Raw genomic sequence first — 16,297 nt, 5'->3', positions numbered from 1 at the left:
GATTGAATCGCCTGGGACTGTACTCTCTGGAGTTCAGAAGGATGAGCGGGGATCTTACAGAAACATACGAAGCTTTGAAAGAAATAGATAAGATAGAAGTAGGAAAGTTGTTTCCATTGGGAGGTGAGACTAGAACTAGGGGACATTGCCTCAAGATTCAGGGGAGAAGATTTAGGACGGAGATGAGGAGAAACTGTTTTTCCCAGAGAGTGGTGAATCTGTGGAATTCTCTGCCCAGGGAAGCAGTTGAGGCTTCCTCACTAAATATATTTAAGGAACAGTTAGATATTTTTTACACAGAAGGGGAATTAAGGGTTATGGGGAAAAGGCAGGTAGATGGAGCTGAGTTTACGGACAGATCAGCCATGATCTTATTGAATGGAGGGGCAGGCTCGATGGGCCAGATGGCCTACTCCTGCTCCTATTTCTTATGTTCTTATGTCTATATCCCGGCTGTGGGGGGATTCCGGAAGGACAGAGAGAGGGATGAGGGCCCATTCCGTGGAGTGAGAGATTTGGATGAAGCCAGCTCTGCCCTAAGTGTGAGTGTTAGCGGGAGTGCAGGGATGTCGAGCTGTGTGGGAGAGATTACAGGGCCGTTGAGGTACCATGTCACTCTCTCTTTGGAGACCTAATGTGCCGTATCACGACATTCCTCTGGACTGACTGTTGCTGACCAGTGCTTCTCTCTCTGTCTGTGTCTACCACTTTCTATCCCTGTCTCTCTCTACCTCTCTAACTCTATCTTTGTCTCTCTATCTCTGGCTCTCTGTCTCTATCTCCCTCTACCTTTGCCAATTCCAATCTATCTCTTTTTTTCCTCTCTACCCCTCTCTCTGTGGAGTCTGCCTGCTCTCCCTGCGGTGGTGTGGGTTCCCTCCCACACTCCGGTGCCACGACAGCTGGTCGATTGGCTGCACCCATCCTGTTGCCGTCTGTAAGCAGTTTGTATACTCTCCCTGTGACCATGTGGGTTTCCCCCAGAATCTCCGGTTTCCTCCCACATTCCACAAATTTGAACGTGTGAGTAAGGTTACGTAAGAGAAACGAGGTGGCGTGCTCTCACTGGGCCTGCCACTGTGGGGTATCTCGAATGAAACCATTCAATCAAAAAGAATGCTGCTCCAAATTCCAGTGGCTTTGAAAGGCAGCTGACGGGAGGCAGCGCGGAGGTGAACCGGATAGTGGTAGTGAGTTAGAGATGGAGGGTGGCGGGAAAGAGGAATAGAGTGGAAAGAGTAAGAAAAGAAAACAGAGGTATGAGATGTTAAACTCTGAAGAGTCAGAGGATGATCAAAATAGGATAGCAGAACAATGGAAAGAAGATGAAATTAAAGCAATTATAAAACTGAGCGAAGATGGGGCGTCTTTTAGTGATCAGAACCCGATTCACTTGACGAAGATAATCAACAAACTTATAGGCGAGTTCAAAAGAGCAAAGATTTTACAAAATAGATCGTTATTGGTGATTTATAGGAGAAACGTCGACTATACCTCTTCCTATAGATGCTGCCTGGCCTGCTGCGTTCACCAGCATTTTTTGGTATGTGTTGCTTGAATTTCCAGCATCTGCAGATTTCCTCATGTTTGCGCTGTTAGTGATTTGTCGGGATAGTGCTCAGCAAGGCAAAGTGATAAGATTAAATAAAATAGACACCAAAAAAGTACAATGCTCAATACCCGACAATAGAAAGTGGACTAGAGGAGTTATTTCAGGGATACCAACAAAAGTTATTATGGATGAGATTAAACAGAACATAAAAGGAGCAAAAATTATTGAGGCCAAACATTTGAAAGTTACAAGCAACGGAAAAAAGTGTGATAGTTTATCGGTTATGATTAAATTTGATGAAGAGAGATTGCCAACTAACGTTTATTTAGGGTATGTGTGTTATGAGGTCAGAATACATATACCACTACCTTTAAGATGCTTTAAATGTCAGAAATTCGGGCATATTGCAGCGGTCTGCTGAGAGAAACAAAGACGTGAGAGATGCGCTGCAGAACATGAATAGGGGAAATGTGAGGCGGGAGCTATGCTGAAATGCTGCAATTGTGGTGAGGAACACAGTGCAGCTTATCGAGGGTGCACTAATGGCAAGAAGGCAGCTGAGATACAATATGTAAAAGTAACTCAAGGGATCAGTTACACAGAGGCAGTGAAAGGATTTGCTGAAAAGGAGAGGCTATCAAGCAAACAGGTTAGTTTTACCCTATTGATAACGTGTTGTTTTTTTACCCAACTGAAATACAGAGAATAATAAACCGGTGAATTGTGAGGGCTGTAATATGATAAATAAGGATACACTAATAATGAGTAGAAAGGATTTCGTACTGTTTATGGTAGATGCAATTAACTGTTCAGCGCAAACAAAAGAACCAAAAAAATTTGAATTATAGTCAAGCCTGCAGAAAAATATCTTGGTATTACAGTGCTTAGATGGAAAGTAGTCAAAGAAACACTGAATGGAGGATCAAACAGTTCACAGGCATGGGATATTAATAGCAGTATATATTTTACAATGGAATGCAAGGAGTCTTTTCACAAATGGTCAAGAATTTAAGAAATATGTATCAGAACTTAAGGAAAAACCTCAGATTTAATGTATACAAGAAACATATGGTTGAAACCCAGGGTAAACGTGCAGAACTCCAACAACAAATAGAAGTACCCAGTAAGAACAACTGTGAGTTGGAAAAGAGATTGGAAAAATGGAGGAACTTATTACAAAGTTACAAAAGGAAAAGGAATTCAGATTATAAAATGAAAACATGGAAACAAATGAAGAAGAACTTCGAGATCTCAGTAAACAACTACAGGCTATGATTCAATTAAAGGAAAACTTGAAAGTAGCAGATAGACTTGAAAAATAGCAATTTTAAAAGTTAAGCATGCGATAATTAATATTCTTAAACAAGAAGACTTGAGTCTTACAAATGATGCAGATGAAATCAATGTAATTGAGGTAATGCGATTACTTGAAATCCATGAGACAAAAATTAGGGAAGAAAAGCGGTTTGCAGCACTGCTATCTAATGAGCGCATACAGCATTCCCAAGAGGAATTGCAATCACAGAGTGATGCATCTGGAGATCTGCAGGCTGAACTAGGTTGTCTAAAGTAGAGTACTCCAGGGCAGATTTGGTTTGAAATCGAACGCCGCAAGTCTAGCAGGTGGCGGCAATGCACCTTAAAGCTGGTTTGGCAATGGCCACAAAACAAAAGAAGAAGAAGAAGAGGAGGAAGAAGAATTGGAAGAAGAAGAAAGCAGCTGATGGCTGCAAGATAATGAGTCAGAGAGATGCTGCCTTTAGACTAGCATGGGTTCAATGGGCTGAATGGCCTACTTCTACAGCGACAACTTCAGATGTCCAGCTGGTCCAGTTTGTAAAGGGACTTTGGTAGATCACAGGTGCGGACTACCAGCATTCCCCTTGATTTGGAAGTTCGTAAAACACGCTGCGACCGGCTGGCAAATGGAAGAGGAGGAGGGAGAGGAAAGACCCAACGGGTCGGCCAGCCTCTGTGGGGAGGAACGGACATCTGCATCCGCCCGGGTCTCAGGACAGACCGAACGGGCGGCCCACGACTTCCAGTGTGGGGGACGGCTGAGGCGGTGACACTGACTTCCGACGACGGGGGACGGCTGAGGCGGTGACGCTGACTTCCGGCGACGCGGGGACGACTGAGGCGGCGACACTAACTTCCGGCGGCGGGAGGACTACGGAGCAGCGGCGGGTGAGGAGGGACCTTGGGGGACGCGGTCAGGCCGGATGCGAGGGACGGGACGGTCGGAAGAGATGAGAGGGATCGGGTTGGACAGCGGGACGGGAGAATAGAGGGTGGGAAGTGGGGCCGTGGCCCCGGGCCCGAGGCCTTGGCTCCGGGTCCGTTGGCCCCGTGCTGGGCCTCGGCGGAGGGAGGGTCCCACTGTACGGCTCCTGGGTTGGAGGCCTGGCCTGGTCCTGGGAGCCTCTTCCCTTCCGCCCCCATATACCTTCCCTCACTGTTTCACCCCACCTTCCCTTCCTCAATCCCCTCACCTCCCCTCCCTCCTCATCCCACCTCCCCTCCTCCACACCTTCCCCCTGCATTCCCCCTTCGTCCTCCACCCTACTCCCTCCCAACTCCTCCACCTCATCCCTGCCCTCACCTCCCTACTCCATCTCTCCCTTCCACCACCCCTAGTCCCCCTTTCAACCATTATCACCCTCCTCTTATTTGCCCCTCTTCCTGGACAGACACCCTGATTGCGCTGCCCCCTGCCAGCCGCACAGGTCGGGTAGGTGCAAAAGCCAGGAACGTCAAGGAGAAGCAGGCACTGGAGCTACAGGTGATAATATGAGAAGAGAAAGTGATGGAACCTTTTCTTACCCCAGGGATTATTATGTGTGTTTTAGCTTCATGCAATGAGGGGACGTTGAAATAAATCTAGAAGCACCCGGTGGATCAGAGAGAGTAGCATTGTATCTGGTGAAATGGTCTCCATTGATGGTTTATTTCCTTCCGTAGATGCTGCTGCGTTCCTCCGGCATTTTGTCTGTGTTACTCTGGACTTCCAGCATCTCCAGAGTCTCTTGAGTTTGAATATTTCCAGAACTTTATTTCAATTTCAGATTCGCTGCGTCTGAATGTAAAGCCCCGTTGTTCCCTCACTTTTCCTGACATTTATTTTTCCTGAATTTTTAAGAAAGCTATGAGGTGGTTTGATTTGAAATCTGTAGGATATTAAGGGTGACTGGTAGAGAAATTATTTCTGCTCAGCCTTTCTAGAATGCATTAAAAGAACTGTATAAACTGTAGATTGTAGAAAACAATCAGGTTTATTATCATAGACTTGCTGATGTGAAAGTTGTTTCATGGTTGCAGTACAGTACAAAAATGCAAAAGTTACTGTAAATATTAAAAGTAAATAAGGAATGCAAAGGAAGGATTAGTGAGGTCGTTTTCATGGGTTCGTGAACCATTTAGAAATAGACCATAAGACCCTAAGAGATAGAATAATTAGGCCTCTCAGCCCACCAGTTCTGCTCCATCTGGTCCATCGTGGCTGATTTATTATCCCTCTCAACCCCATTCTCCTGCCTTCCCCCTGTAACTTTTGACACCTTTACTAATCAAGAACCTATCGACCTCTGCTTTAAATATACCAATGACTCGGCTTCAAAGCCATGCTTGGCAACGAATTCCACAGATTCACCACCTCTGGCTAAGGAAGCTCCTCCTCGTCTCCGTTCTAAAGGAAATCTGATGGTGGAGGGGAAGAAGCTGTTCTTGAATCATTGAGCCTGTCCTTCAGGCTCCTGTACCTCGCCCCGGATGGTTATAATGAGAAGGCTTGTATTGGGTGGTGGAGGAACCACGTTATGAAGATGTTGAGAGGAGTGCTGTGCCCATGGTTGAACAGCCTCTTGCAGTCCTGTGCACCAGAGCCATCAGAGCAGGCAGTGATGCAGACTGAAACTCTGCGGGTGATGTGAGGTCTGTTGTTGGCTGAGACAGTGAATATAAGTACAGGGAGGTTATGGCCACACGTCGTAAAACATCGATGATGTCACAGCTGGAGGAACGTTTAGCAATCTGGAAGGACACTGTTCTACTTGAGGGTGCAGAGGAGATTCACTGGAGCATAGCCTGCCCTGGAGAGTTCAGGGATGTTATCCTTGCAGAAGGGGAGAGGAATAGCAAGAAATCAGTTCTCAGCAGCAGATTCTGACCAGAGGCGATAGGCTTTAGGTAAAAGGTTTGGAGCTTTGAGTAGGAATTCTTTTTAAATTTCAGTGCATGGTGGAAATCTGTCTTAGAACTCAGATTTCATTCATTTATTTATCAACGTAGATCGAAACGGACAGTGGGTCTGTCATTGGCATTAAGAGCCAACACGACCAAATGGTGGGCCGGGGCAGTTCACAAAGATGTAGTTGTAGGGGGGAGCGCTCATATTTTATAAGGAGTAAATTGAGTTTTTAACTCTGCCATGGACGGTGGCAAGCCCATCCCATAAAAGCCCAGAGCTTCACAAACCGATCAACCTGATCCCTGGGAGAGGAAGGATGTTTGAAGACGGGCTACTCCCGGGGACAATTTGAAAGTCTGGCCCAGGACGGAGGACTCTGAGCTGCTGTTGGCAGCCGATGCCCCAGTAGAGGGTGACAGGGTAAAGAGAAGAAATTGGGATTGGTATCGGAGGGTATTGATGACCAGGACAGATGTGCCATATTGACACGTTGCAGCAAGCAGGGTTCTGTGTGGTCCTTCTCATGTATACACTGTGCTGACCCACCGTACACATCACCGGCAGCTGGTCCTGGTCCAGATACATAGGCACCGCTGCCCAGAGAGCTCACCAATGCCTCTACTTCCTCAGTAGGCTAAAGAAGTTTGGTACATCACTGTCAGCCTGCACCAATGTTAGTCAACGCACCGCAGACAGAATCCTGTCCGGATGCCTCACAGTTTGGTACGGCGGCTGCCCTGACCGTGCTGCAAGAATCTGCAGAGGGTTGTGGACGCAGCGCAGCACGTCACAGGAACCAGCCTCCTCTCTGTACACACTTCTCACCGCCTCAGTACAGCGGCCAGCAGAATCAAGAACCCCACCCACCCTGGGGATTCTCTTGTCTCTCGTCTCCCCTCTCCCATCAGGCAGACGACATCAAAACCTGAAAGCACGTACCACCAGGCTGAAGGACGGCTTCTGCTCCGCTGTTATCAGACACTTGAATGGTTCCCTAGTACGATAAGAAGGTCTGTTGGCTTCACAACCTACCTCATTATGATCTTGCACCTTATTGGAACATAGAAAACCACAGCACAGCAAAGGCCCTTTGGCCCACGATGTTATGCCGACCTTTAAGATTAAACTCCTCAAAGATTAACCTAACCCTTCCCCACCCCGCACCCTCCATTTCTCTTTCATGTGTCCTAAATGCCCCTAGTGTGTGTACTGCGACCCCTGGCAGCATGCTCCACGCACCCCCCACTCTCTGTATAAAGAACTTCCCTCTGACGTCCCCTGTGCTTTCCTCCGATCGCTTTGTCAGAACTATCGCATTGTTTACCTGCACTGCACTCTGTGGCTGTTGCTTTGTTCTGGGTTCCGTTATGGTCCTCAGTGCATTGTGCGATGAATCGATCGGGATGAACAATGTGCAGGATTTCACTGTTGTTAATGAACCAATTTCAGGAGGCGTCTCAATATTGAGCCTCAAACCCCTGGTGTTCTTTCGGGGGTTGCACCTACTGGGACATAGACTGCCAACAGCAGCTCACCAGAGTCCTCTGTCCGGGACCAGGCTTTTGGTCTTTCGAGGTGGAGCCTCTGCCAAGGATGAGCTATTTAGAGCTCCTGTTGGCGTTTCTGTAGCTCTGGGTTTTTATGGGGTGGGGTTTCTAGCCCCACGGCCAACCCCCCCCCCCCCCACAGCCTGACTCGAAACCGTGGGCAGCGGAGTTAAACAACTGATGTAAGCACTGCCCTCTGGATGAGGGATGATTCTGGGATCCTGCTGTGTTGTGGTGTCCTCCATCTGGTCAGTCACACTGTGGACATACTCCAGTGTGCCTGGTTGTTCAGCCACAACAGAAAATAACCCCATCCTCACCGCAGAAACCCTCCGATGCAGGCTGCGTCCCGGTGAATCTCACCAATGGAATAGTGTCCTTCCTAGAGCGGGCTGACCAGAACTATAAACAGTACTCCAGCTGTAACATCCTCCCCCTCCGCCAAACAACGATGGGCCACTGAACTCAATCTGCCCCGTATTCTAACTGTCTGGTACGGGGGTGGGGGGGAGGGCCACTGCAAAGGATTGGAGAAAGCTGTCAACTCGGCCAGCTCCATCACGGGCACTGGCCTCCGCCACATCGAGGACACCTTCAAAATGTGATGCTTCAGAAAGTCAGCACCCGTCTTTAAGGATCCCCATCACCCAGGACATGCTGTCTTCTCATTGCTACCATCACGGAGCATGGATAATTATAATGGTATTATTTATCTCCAAGGGAGTAAAAATCTTTATGTTGTGTCTCCGTTGCTACATACAAGCAATAAGGAAGGGAAACGTGGGAGGATATTGCACAAACACTGATTGTATTTGCGATTGTTTTGTATACATGTGTGTACAATCAGATTAATGTGTATTAATAAATTAGTTGTGCTGGTGAAAGAAGCTGTCTCGGAGCCCTTAACACTGCGATACCGTTTGCCGGCTGGTAGCAGTTGAAGCAGTTTGTGGTTGGGGTGACTGGAGTTCCTGATGTCCTGGGTGATGGCCTCCAGGGCCTTTTTTACGCACCTGCTGCTGTAAATGTCCGGAATAGAGGAGAGTTCACGTCCGCAGATGCACTGGGCCCTGTGATTGAGGGTAGTATAGGCGATGACGCAGACAGGATGCTCTCGATGGTGCCCCTGTAAAAGTCCTGAGGATTTGGGGACTCGTGCCAAACTTCTTCAGCCAGCTGAAGTAAAAGAGGCGCTGTTGTGCTTTTTCACCACACAGACACACACTCAGCGATTCAGGAACAGCTTCTTCCCCTCCGCCATCAGATTTCCGAATGGACAATGAACCCATCAACACCACCTCACTATTTTTTGGCTCCCTTTGCGCTACTTGCGTAATTTACTTAATTGATTTTTTAAATATAATACATATTTATTTTTGTAATTTATCTTTTTTCAAAATTATATATTGCATTGTACTGCTGCCACAAAACAAATTTCACATTAAAGACCTTAAGATATAGGAGCAGAAGTAGGCCATTTGGCCCATCGAGTCTGCTCCACCATTCAATCATGGCTGATCCAGTTACTCCTCAACCCCAATCTCCTGCTTTCTCTCTGTATCCCGTCATGCCCTGACCAATCAAGAATTTATCAACCTCTGCCTTAAATATACATAAAGACTTGGCCTCCACAGCTGCCTGTGGCAAAGAATTCCACAGATTCACCATTCTGACTAAAGAAATTCCTTCCTTAGATAGGGGTTCCAGAACTGCTGACAATACTCCCAAGTGACCCCTCACCAGTGCCTTATAAAGCCTCACCAGTACATCCTTGCTTTTATATTCTAGTCCTCTCAAAGCAAATGCTAACATTACATTTGCCTTCCTCACCTCCGACTCAACCTGCAAATTAACTCTTAGGGAATCCTGCACAAAGACTCGGAGTTCTGTGAGGGAGTTAGATATGGCTCTTGTGGCTAAAGAGATCGGGGGTATGGAGAGAAGGCAGGTACAGGGTTCTGAGTTGGATGATCAGCCATGATCATACTGAATGGCGGTGCAGGCTCGAAGGGCTGAACGGCCTACTTCTGCACCTATTTTCCATGTTTCTATGACTCCCAAGTCCCTTTGCACCTCAGAGTTTTGAATTTCCTCTCCGTTTAGAAAACAGTCTAAGCTTTTATTTCTTCTACCGAAGTGCATGATCGTGCACTTCCCCACACTGTATTCCACCTGCCACTTCTTTGTCCATTCTCCTAACCTGACTTAAGTCTTTCTGTAGCCTCTCTGCTTCATCAACACGTCCATAATCCAGATCATTGACATATAACATAAAAGGAAGCAGTGGAACACCGCAGGTCACCAGCAGCCAGCCAGGAAAGACTCCCTTTACTCCCACTCTTTGCATCCTGTCAATCAACCAGTGCTCTGTCTGTGCTAGCATCTTTCCTGTAATACCATGGGCTCATAACTTGTCAAGCAGCCTCACGTGTGGCACCTTGTCAAAGGCCTTGTGAAAATCCAAATATACAATATCCACCAATTCTCCTTTGTCAGAGAATTCCAACAGATTTGTCGGGCAAGATATTTCCCTGAAGGAAACCATGCTGACTTTTGCCTATTTTATCATGTGGTTCCAAGTACCCCATCGAGTCTGCTCTGCCATTTTGCATGAGCTGATCCATTCTCCCATTTAGTCCCACTCCCCTGCCTTCTCACCATAACCTTTGATACCCTGGCTACTCAGGTACTTGATTGAGTCAATTGGTCAATCCACCAATTGACTCCAGCATTTTCCCAACCGGTGAGGTCAGGCTAACTGGCCCACCATTTCCTTTCTTCTGCCTTTCTCCCTCCTTGAAGAGTGGAGTGATACTTACAGTTTTTCAGTCCTCTAGAACCATGCCAGAATCTATCGATTCTTGAAAGACCATTATTAATGCCTCCACAATCTTATCAGCCACCTCTTTGAGAATCCTGGGGTGTACACCATCCAGTCTGGGTGACTGAGCTACCTTCAGGCTTTCAGTTTCCCAAGCACCTCCCCTAGTAATGACATCTTCACTCACTTCTGCCTCCTGACACTCTTGAACTTATGGCATACTGCTGGTGTCTTCCACAGTGAAGACTGATACAAAACACTTATTCAGTTTGTCCGCCATTTCCTTGTCTCCCGTTATTACTACTTCAGCATACTTTTCCAGTAGTCCAATATCTACTCTTGCCTCTCTTTTTGAGGAAATTACAAGTAGGCTAGACAAGGGAGATGCAGTGGATATTGTATATTTGGATTTTCAGAAGACCTTTGACAAGGTGCCACACATGAGGCTACTTAAGATAAGAGCCCATGAAATTACGGGAAAGTTACATACGTGGATAGAGCGTTGGCTGATCGGCAGGAAACAGAGAGTGGGAATAAAGGGATCCCATTCTGGTTGGCTGCCAGTTACCAGTGGTGTTCCACAGGGGTCCGTGTTGGGGCTGCTTCTTTTTACATTGTACATCAATGATTTGGATTATGGAATAGATGGCTTTGTGGCTAAGTTTGCTGATGATACAAAGATAGGTGGAGGGGCTGGTAGTGCTGAGGAAACAGAGAGTCTGCAGAGAGACTTGGATAGATTGGGAGAATGGGCAAAGAAGTGGCAAATGAAATACAATGTTGGAAGGTGTATGGTTATGCACTTTGGCAGAAGAAATAAACGGGCTGACTATTATTTAAATGGGGAGAGAATTCAAAGTTCTGAGATACAACGGGACTTGGGAGTCCTCGTGCAGGATACCCTTAAGGTTAACCTCCAGGTTGAGTCGGTGGTGAAGAAGGCGAATGCAATGTTGGCATTCATTTCTAGAGGTATAGAGTATAGGAGCAGGGCTGTTATGTTGAGGCTCTATAAGGCACTGGTGAGACCTCACTTGGAGTACTGTGGGCAGTTTTGGTCGTCTTATTTAAGAAAGGATGTGCTGACGTTGGAGAGGGTTCAGAGAAGATTCACTAGAATGATTCCAGGAATGAGAGGGTTAACATATGAGGAATGTTTGTCTGCTCTTGGACTGTATTCCTTGGAGTTTAGAAGAATGAGGGAGGATCTCATAGAAACATTTTTAATGTTGAAAGGCACGGACAGAGTGGATCTGGCAAAGTTGTTTCCCATGATGGGGGAGTCTAGTACGAGAGGGCATGACTTAAGGTTTGAAGGGTGCCCATTGAGAACAGAGATGCGAAGACATTTTTTTAGCCAGAGGGTGGTGAATCTGTGGAATTTGTTGCCACGGGCGGCAGTGGAGGCCAAGTCACTGGGTGTATTTAAGGCAGAGATTGATAGGTATCTGAGTAGCCAGGGCATCAAAGGTTATGGTGAGAATGCTGGGGAGTGGGGCTAAATGGGAGAATGGATCAGCTCATGCAAAATGGCAGAGCAGACTCGATGGGCCGAATGGCCGATTTCTGCTCCTTTGTCTTATGGTCTTTTACATTTTGTGTCTTGAAGAAACTTTGGGTGTCCTGTTTAATATTATTGGCTAGCCTAGCTTCATATTGAATCTTTTCCTCTGTATGACTTTTTAAGTTCCCTTCTGTTGGTTTTTAAAAGCTTCCCAATCCACTAATTTGTTTCTCTATTATATGCCCTCTCTTTGGCTGTTATGTTGGTTTTGAGTTCTCTTTTCAGCCATAGTTGTGTCATCCTGCATTTAGACTACCTCTTCTTTGGGATGTATCTATCCTGTGCCTTCCGATTTGCTCCCAGAATCTAGCCATTGCTGCTCTACCATCATCCTTGCTAGTGTTCCCTTCCAATTAATTTTGTCTGGCTCCTCTCTCATGCCTCTGTAATTCCCCTTACTCCACTGTAACACTAATACACCTGATGACTTTTTTCGAATTGCAGGATGAATCCTATCATATTATTATTACTGACCCCTAGGGTTCCTTTACCAATTCTGGTTCATTGCACAATCCCCAGTCCAGAGTAGCTGATCCCCTAGTGGGCTCTACCACAGGCTGCTCTAAAAAGCCATCTCCTAGGCATCCTACAAATACTCTGTCTTGGGATCCAGCTCCAACCTGATTCTCCCAATCTACCTGCATATTGAAATCTCTGATGATTATCGTAACATTGCCCTTTTGACATGCAGTGATATTCTGATTTTGTCATCCACCCTGAATAGTTTGAATGATTACTCATGTTGCCTGTTTCCTTTCCCTGGGCAGAGATGTCGCTCTCACTGACCAAGCGGGATCTGGATGAGCTGAAGCCATGGGTGGAGAAGACCGTGAAGAGGGTGCTGGGCTTCTCGGAGCAGACGGTGGTGACTGCTGCCCTCAACTGCGTAGGCAAGGGGATGGACAAGAAGAAAACCGTGGGTAAGAGGGCTGCGGCGAGGGATAACCTCCAGGGTGGGCTGACAGGCACAGGGAACGTGGAGTGGGGCAGTCTGTGACACCAGCAACTGGGGTTCATTTCTTGTGCTGTTTGTAAGGATTTTGTATGTTCTCCCTGGGCGCTCTGGTTCCCTTCCACAGCCCAATGACATCCTGGTTAGTAGGTTAATTGTTGACATGGTGAGGAGGCCCCGTTACCTTGCTGAATATCTAAATAAATAGACATTTTATAATTCAGTCTAATCCATATGCCACCATTCCTGGGTATCTAATAGCCTCTTAAATGCTTCTATTGTATCTGCCCACATAACCACTCTGGCAGTGCATTCCTCCCACCCCACACTATGTAAAGAAAAACAAGCTGCACACATCTCCCTTGTCTCTGCCTCTCACTTTATAAACCTCTATCAGGTCTTCCCTCCGCCACTCCAGTGAAAATGACCCTCAAACAGGGTGGGACGAGGCTTGTGTTCACCACAGACATTCCTGTGGATGGAATCTGGCACCATCTTCAGATGTACTCTATCTTCAACCTCTTGAGCATCGTGGGCAAGGGAAAGGTCAACTCGAGGTGTTGCTGAAGGATGTTGGCCTGGAGTGTCGACTGTTTATCGATGCTGCCGGACCTGCTGAGTTCCTCCGACGTTCGTGTGCTTTGTACAATCTTGTTCCATATGGGCAGGGGCCCTTCAGCCCGTCAGTACACTGAGCAATCCCTTTGCCAGCGGGTGGCTTCTCTCCCCACAGATGCTGCCCGACCTTCTGAGGGTTTTCCGGCCTCTGTCATTGAATTGATGCCTATTTCCTGCTGATTGATTGTTTTACTTGCATCTCCCATGTTCTCATCAATTCCTGTTTGGGTATAGTTTACAGTGGGCAATTAACACATCGACCCCACACATCATGAGGATGTGGGAGGAAGCCAGAGCACTCAGGGCAAACCCGTGTTCCTCTGGGGTCAAGGTACAAAACACAGTACCAATAGTCATACACAGCACAAAGCACATATGGCATGTATAAGGTAGCAGTAAGCATACAGTCACACAAAAATACAGTCCAAGTCCCTGAGCCAATGAATGTTGCAGCAGTTGAACACAACACCGCTTGTCTTCTGCCAGCAGCATGGACACCGTCCCAACTCCAGCACACTTCTCCTGGGCGGCTGCAAACAGGCAACACTGAGGCTTGAGGCCTAGTCCTCGCTATGACTGAGGTCACGCAGCTCCCCGACCGTCGGTCCCACCAGGAAACCATTTCACATTACCAATGTCCAGCGGCGAATTGCGATCACAAGAAAAACGACTGAGACAATCTGTTAGACTGCACTCTGCCTTCGATCAGAGGGGAAACGTGCAAACTCCACAGACGTGCGCCTGCATGCTCGTTCACAATCAAGTATGCTCACCAACACAGATGTAGAACCTGGAATCTCTGGAACTGTTGCACTATTTTGATGCCCCCAGGTTGGGGGGAGATCAGGGGAACTGTAGCCATCACCTTCACTTCTGCTTACACCACCCCCACATTCTCATTTCCTGAGACAGGGTGACTGCAACAGCTCAGGCTGTTCTTGCAGGAGAATGTCATGAGATTGGCAGACGGGCAGGTGAAATCCACACAGGTACAGCCATAGGACGGGATTGAGCTGGAACTCTCAGCACCGAGACTGTCCTCCTCCCAAAATGATTTCATTTACACCCAGTAACACTGTTACCATGGCGACTTGAGTTGGGCAGAGTCTGGTATAGGGTGGATTATCAGGCGAAGATCGATGGATGGAGGGCTGTTGGTTTTATTTTATGAGGCTGACCTCCCCACTGTCTCGCCCACCCTTACTCCTCTGCCTCGCCCTCCCTCCCTCCCCCCTAACTCACCCTCTCTCCCTCCCCCACCTTGGGCCCCCACCTCCCCCTCACCTCACCCCTGTCTCCCCCCCCTACCTTGCCGTTCCCCCTCTGCTGTCCCCACAGAGCACCTGAAGCCGTTCCTGGATGATTCAACAGTGCGGTTCGTGGACAAGCTGTTCGAGGCAGTGGAGGAAGGCCGTAACTCCAGGCACTCCAAATCCAGCAGCGAGAAACACAGGAAGCGGGAACTGAAGGTCAGTTGTCCACGCCTGGCGCTCTCCTTTCACCCTCTGCGGTTTGTCCTGATTATTTCTGACCGCTGTTCCTTTACAATTCTCCTTAAAGTTGACCTAATTAACCGAGCTTTTGGTTGGTTGGATTAGCTGGTGTGTGCCGCTGTGTAGTGTGTGGGATTTTTCAGGCACTGTGCGAATGCGGGTTCTTGTGTGGGGCGTAACTTCGGCTCACCCATCTCGCTGCTGCTGGCAGGAAGTCTTCGGCGAAGACTCGGAAGTCACCCGGGAATTGTCGGCCAAGAGGAAACGGATCCCGAGGTTCGAGGAGGTGGAGGAGAACGAAATCATCCCAGGTCCCCCCACTGAGAGCCCTGGGATGCTCACAAAGATTCAGGTAGGACCTTCTTAACTCCAGAACATTCCTCCTCTTGGGATGGACACGGTGCACAGTGGGAAACACAGCTGATGGGCAGTTGTACAACTCAGACTGCTGATCAAATAATTCTACTAACATAACACAGCACAGCATACAATCCATTGAGAACTTAACAGCGCTTAAAAGCAAACAGTCCATAACATCTGATTTGGTGCGCCAAAGCAAACAGTCCACAGAGTCTACTTCATCTTGCACCACAGCAAATAGTCCACAGAGTCTACTTCATCTTGCACCACAGCAAACAGTCCACAGAGTCTACTTCATCTTGCACCACAGCAAACAGTCCAGTCTACTCAAACGCCCCTCAGGAAGTTTGCTGGAAATGAGTTTGTCTGCTAAGAAAGAAAATAACCTAAAATTAAACTTTTAGCTTTTTGCATCTCCAACGTCTAGAGCTTCATCTCATATTTGACCCCAGGACTATGTGATGGGACAATGTGGAGGGAGCTTCTCCTCATGTCTGACCTTGGGAGTTAGTGATGGGAGAGCGTAGAGGAGTTTCACCTCCTGTCTGACCCAGGAACATGTGATGGGACGGTGTAGAGGAAGCTTTACTCTGTGTCTTTCCACGGAAGTGTGTGATGGGATGGTGTAAAGGGAGCGTCACTCTGAGTCTGGCTTGATTTTGCCTCGGGCGTATTCCTATCTGATCTTCCACTGGTTGATTGTGGTGTCTCCTGTCACTGACTGTTCCTGTTTGTTGTTTACAGATCAAGCAGATGATGGAAGCTGCAACGAAACAGATTGAGGAGCGGAAGAGGCAGCTGAGTCTGATTACTCCCTCCTTTCCTCAGGTAGGGCTGCTGACCCTCCTTGTGGCCCTTGGGGGCTGCTTGGAACACCCTTGGTTGTCATCGGCCTGGTGGCTGCTGGGATTTAGTCTCCCTGAAATGGGGGCAGGTGTTGGGGAGAGTGCCCTTGTGTGCTGGGCCACATACTGCCCGAGGTGATGGGGTGGGTGACAGGGTCATTGGGTGCTGCGACATAGCCTCCCTGAATTTGGCCAGGATCCTTTGGGTGCATGTGACTGCCTCTTTGTGGTGGGGTTTGGGGCCCTGGGTCCTGGGACTGTCCCCCTGAAAATATGATGCATTGGAAGGTCCCGTGGGTGCTGCGTCCGTCTCCCTGAGTTGGGTGGAGTCATGAAGTCCCGTGGGTTCTGGGACTGTC

General features: G+C 47.9%; 1 protein-coding gene across 4 annotated transcripts in view; it reads left to right on the top strand.

The window, feature by feature from the left end:
* The first annotated feature begins 3,642 nt into the window (after positions 1-3,642).
* prpf3 (PRP3 pre-mRNA processing factor 3 homolog (yeast)) overlaps positions 3,643-16,297 on the top strand; it is a 36,454-nt gene continuing 23,799 nt past the window's right edge. For 2 of the 4 annotated variants that reach the window (XM_072281992.1, XM_072281984.1), the window contains exons 1-5: positions 4,386-7,987; positions 12,438-12,590; positions 14,579-14,709; positions 14,945-15,085; positions 15,838-15,921. In XM_072281992.1, the coding sequence (XP_072138093.1) occupies positions 7,972-7,987; positions 12,438-12,590; positions 14,579-14,709; positions 14,945-15,085; positions 15,838-15,921 (525 nt within the window). In that variant the 5' untranslated portion in view covers positions 4,386-7,971. Of the gene's footprint in view, positions 3,740-4,242; positions 4,335-4,385; positions 7,988-12,437; positions 12,591-14,578; positions 14,710-14,944; positions 15,086-15,837; positions 15,922-16,297 lie in introns of those variants that run through there. The other 2 variants (XM_072282007.1, XM_072281999.1) reach the window with 2 other exon arrangements.

Source organism: Mobula birostris, chromosome 2 (genome assembly GCF_030028105.1).
Source record: "Mobula birostris isolate sMobBir1 chromosome 2, sMobBir1.hap1, whole genome shotgun sequence".
NCBI lineage: Eukaryota > Metazoa > Chordata > Chondrichthyes > Myliobatiformes > Myliobatidae > Mobula > Mobula birostris.
This window is presented reverse-complemented; position numbering and strand designations above follow the sequence as displayed.